At 38.2% G+C, this 3,304-nt stretch overlaps 1 protein-coding gene across 1 annotated transcript; it reads left to right on the forward strand.

The window, feature by feature from the left end:
- Positions 1 to 818: 818 nt before the first annotated feature.
- Positions 819 to 2,768, forward strand: LOC306669591 (DNA polymerase epsilon subunit 3-like). Its single transcript, XM_079153651.1, has one exon. It carries the CDS (start codon positions 856 to 858, stop codon positions 1,294 to 1,296), a length of 441 nt encoding a protein of 146 aa, XP_079009777.1. The 5' UTR covers positions 819 to 855; the 3' UTR covers positions 1,297 to 2,768.
- Positions 2,769 to 3,304: the final 536 nt, after the last annotated feature.

Genomic DNA, 3,304 nt, shown 5'->3' on the forward strand with positions numbered 1-3,304 from the left:
CTAATGGGAGTGAGATGAAATCTTAGAGTAGTTTTGATTTGCATTTCTCTTATTACTAGAGATTTTGAACATTTTTTCGTATATCCGTTGTTTGCTTGTAGATCTTCTTTTGTGAAGTGTCTGCTCATTTCCTTAGCCCATTTATTGATTGGGTTATTTGTATTCTTGGTGTAAAGTTTTTTGAGTACTTTATAGATTCTGGAGATCAGTGCTCTATCTGAAGTGTATATGGCAAAGATTTTCTTCCACTCTGTAGGCTCTCTCTTCATATTGTTGATTGTTTCCTTTGCTGAGAAAAAGCTTTTTAGTTTGAATCTATCCCAATTATTGATTTCTGCTTTTATTTCTTGTGCTTTGGGAGTCATGTTAAGGAAGTCTGGTCCTAAGCTGACATGATGAAGATTTGGACCTACTTTTTCTTCTAATAGGTGCAGGGTCTCTGGTCTAATTGCTATGTCTTTGATCCATTCTAGTATGAGAAAACTGTGTTTATGTGGGTTTGTCTCTGTGTCCTCTATTCTGTTCCATTGACCTACTTGTTTTAGTGCCAATACCAAGCTGTTTTTGTTACTATTGTTCTGTAGTATAATTGAAATTCTGGTATTGTGACACCCACTGCTTCACTCTTTCTGCTAAGAATTGCTTTAGCTAGTCTGGGTCTCTTATTCTTCCAAATGAATTTCATGATTTCTTGCTCTATTTTAATGAGGTATGTCATTGGGATTTTAATTGAAATTGCATTGAATTTGTGTAGCACTTTTGGTAGTATGGCCATTTTGACAATATTAATTCTGCCTATTCAAGAACATGGGAGAAGACGCCTGAGGCTGAATAAGCTCCAACCCGGCGGCGGCAATGGCAGAGAGGCCAGAGGTCTTAAACCTGCCCAATGCTGTCATCACCAGGATTATCAAGGAGGCGCTCCCGGACGGTGTCAACATCTCCAAGGAGGCCCGGAGCGCCATCTCCCGCGCCGCCAGCGTCTTCGTGCTGTACACCACATCCTGTGCCAACAACTGTGCAATGAAAGGGAAACGCAAGACGCTCAATGCCAGTTATGTGCTCTCAGCTATGGAAGAAATGGAGTTCCAGCGGTTCATAACGCCCTTAAAAGAAGTTCTGGAAGCTTATAGGCGGGAACAAAAAGGTAAGAAGGAAGCTTCAGAGCAAAAGAAGAAGGACAAAGACAAAAAAACAGATTCAGAAGAACAAGACAGGAGCAGGGATGAGGACAATGAAGAAGATGAGGAGAGATTGGAAGAAGAACAAAACGAAGAGGAGGACGTAGACATTTGAATAGGGAGGGCAGACCATGCACTGTGGAAGCTACCACACTGAATTGTGGTACCTGTTTATGCAAAGCTTTTTCTTGCTGGGCAGAGCAGACAAAGTTTGATCTTTGCCTGAGAAGATCAGAATAAAAACCGACTAGAATTATCATCCAAACCAGCGCTTCCCAGACTAAGAGCATCTGAGTGACAGAATCCTGTTTTGCTTAATCAGTCTGAAGTTATGACTTTTTGGTAAGGGATTCTGAATGGTTTATTAGTCAGATTAATATCTCTTGTTTCTTACATTTATGGCTAGGTAGTTTTTGATCCCAAGACTCTTTGCACCTACAAAAAAGTAATAACTTCCATGCTGCCTGCCATGTTCCATATCACAGAGGCAGTGAAGGCTCAGGAAAAATTGGAGTTTTGATCATGGTCAGCCTGTTTGTACAGCATTTGGCAATAGTAGCTCATTACGAATGGTCAGAATGGTTTAGCTTTAAAAAAAAACTACTAAAAGACTGTGGGAAAATAATTAACTCAGTTGTCTGACCATCACTTGACATTTGCATTAATTTGAGTTTCATTTCCTCTAATCCCACTTAGCTTTCAGTCCTATTAGATTGCTTATAGACATACAGCCTGTAGGATGGCTGCACTCTGGTGACATATGCTTTTAAATTAGCTGTATTGATTGGAGTTAGTCAAGCGGAGATGCCAGTGTCTTACTTTTATAAAACAGATGGCATAGTGTTAGATGTCCCTCACTGTTTACTACTGTACAGCTTTAGGATTTATAGTCACCTCCTGGAAGACGCAGAACCTAGGCTTTCTCTTCTTATACTCTATCTCCCAGACTGTGTCTTTGTCTTTTCATTCTTTAATTCATTGTGAGTTTCAGACTTAATTTCCTCTAGGCACAGCTTTTTCCTTTTGTGTATCTCACTTCCTATTTTTCTCTTATTCTTCTCTACTTTCCCTCTTTTACTCACTTCATCCACAATCTAGGAATTCTGATTCCCTGCTTAATATCCTGAAGTGCAGGTTTCTCAGGTTCCTTAGTTCTAATCTCATATCTTAAAGTTATTTTGTGAAGCTCTGAGGGAAATCTGATGGTGCTCATGAATTAAATCTCTTACCACCACCCAAAAAAAATCCCCCTTAACTTCTTTAAAGTATCTCTGTTGGCCTTTCTTAGCCTTTTCTCTTTCCATTCGGTGATCCAGAGCACTTTTTGGCTCAGCTGAGAGCTTGGGATTTGACAAGGGAGTGTGGTATATAGTTTAAGACCATTAATTTGTTAAATGAATACAATGGAAAGTTTGTTGAGAAATGAGACTGTTTTAAAGGTTATAATGCGGGCTGGGGAGATAGCTCAGCTGGTAGAGTGCTTGCTTTGTGCTTTGCAAGCACAAGGCCCTGGGTTTGATCCCCAGCACCACAAAAAAAAAAAAAAAAAAAGGGTTATAATGCTTTGTACAAATAAAAAAATTCTTGCTTAAAAAAAAAAAAAAAAGAACATGGGAGATCTTTCCATCTTCTGAGGTTTTCTTTACTTTCTTTCTTTAGTGTTCTGTAGTTCTCATTGTACAGGTCTTTCACCTCTTTTCTTAATATTCCCAAGTATTTTTTTTTTTTTGAGGCTATTGTGAATGGAATAGTTTTCCTAATTCCTCTTTCAGAGGATTCATCACTTGTGAATGAATAAAAATGCATTAGATTTGTGAATGTTTATTTTATAGCCTGCTACTTTACTGAGTTCATTTATGAGCTCTAGAAGTTTTCTGGTGGAATTTTTCAGCTCCTTTAAATATAGTCATAAATGTAAATCAATAAATGTAATTCACCACATCAACAGACTTAAAGTTAAGAATCATATGATTATTTCTATAGATGCAGAAAAGGCATTTGTTATAATACAGCACCCCTTCATGCTTCAGCAAATAGAGATAGTTTGAATTCTTCTTTTCCTATTTGTATCCCTTTAATTTCTTTGGTCTGTCTAATTGCTCTGGCTCGCGCTTTAAGGACGA

Source organism: Sciurus vulgaris, assembly GCF_902686455.1.
Source record: "Sciurus vulgaris genome assembly, chromosome: 9".
Lineage (NCBI taxonomy): Eukaryota > Metazoa > Chordata > Mammalia > Rodentia > Sciuridae > Sciurus > Sciurus vulgaris.

What these genes read in the sequence shown, in the direction of transcription:
- LOC306669591 (XM_079153651.1), top strand. Translation starts at nt 856, where the DNA reads ATGGCAGAGAGGCCAGAGGTCTTAAACCTGCCCAATGCTGTCATCACC.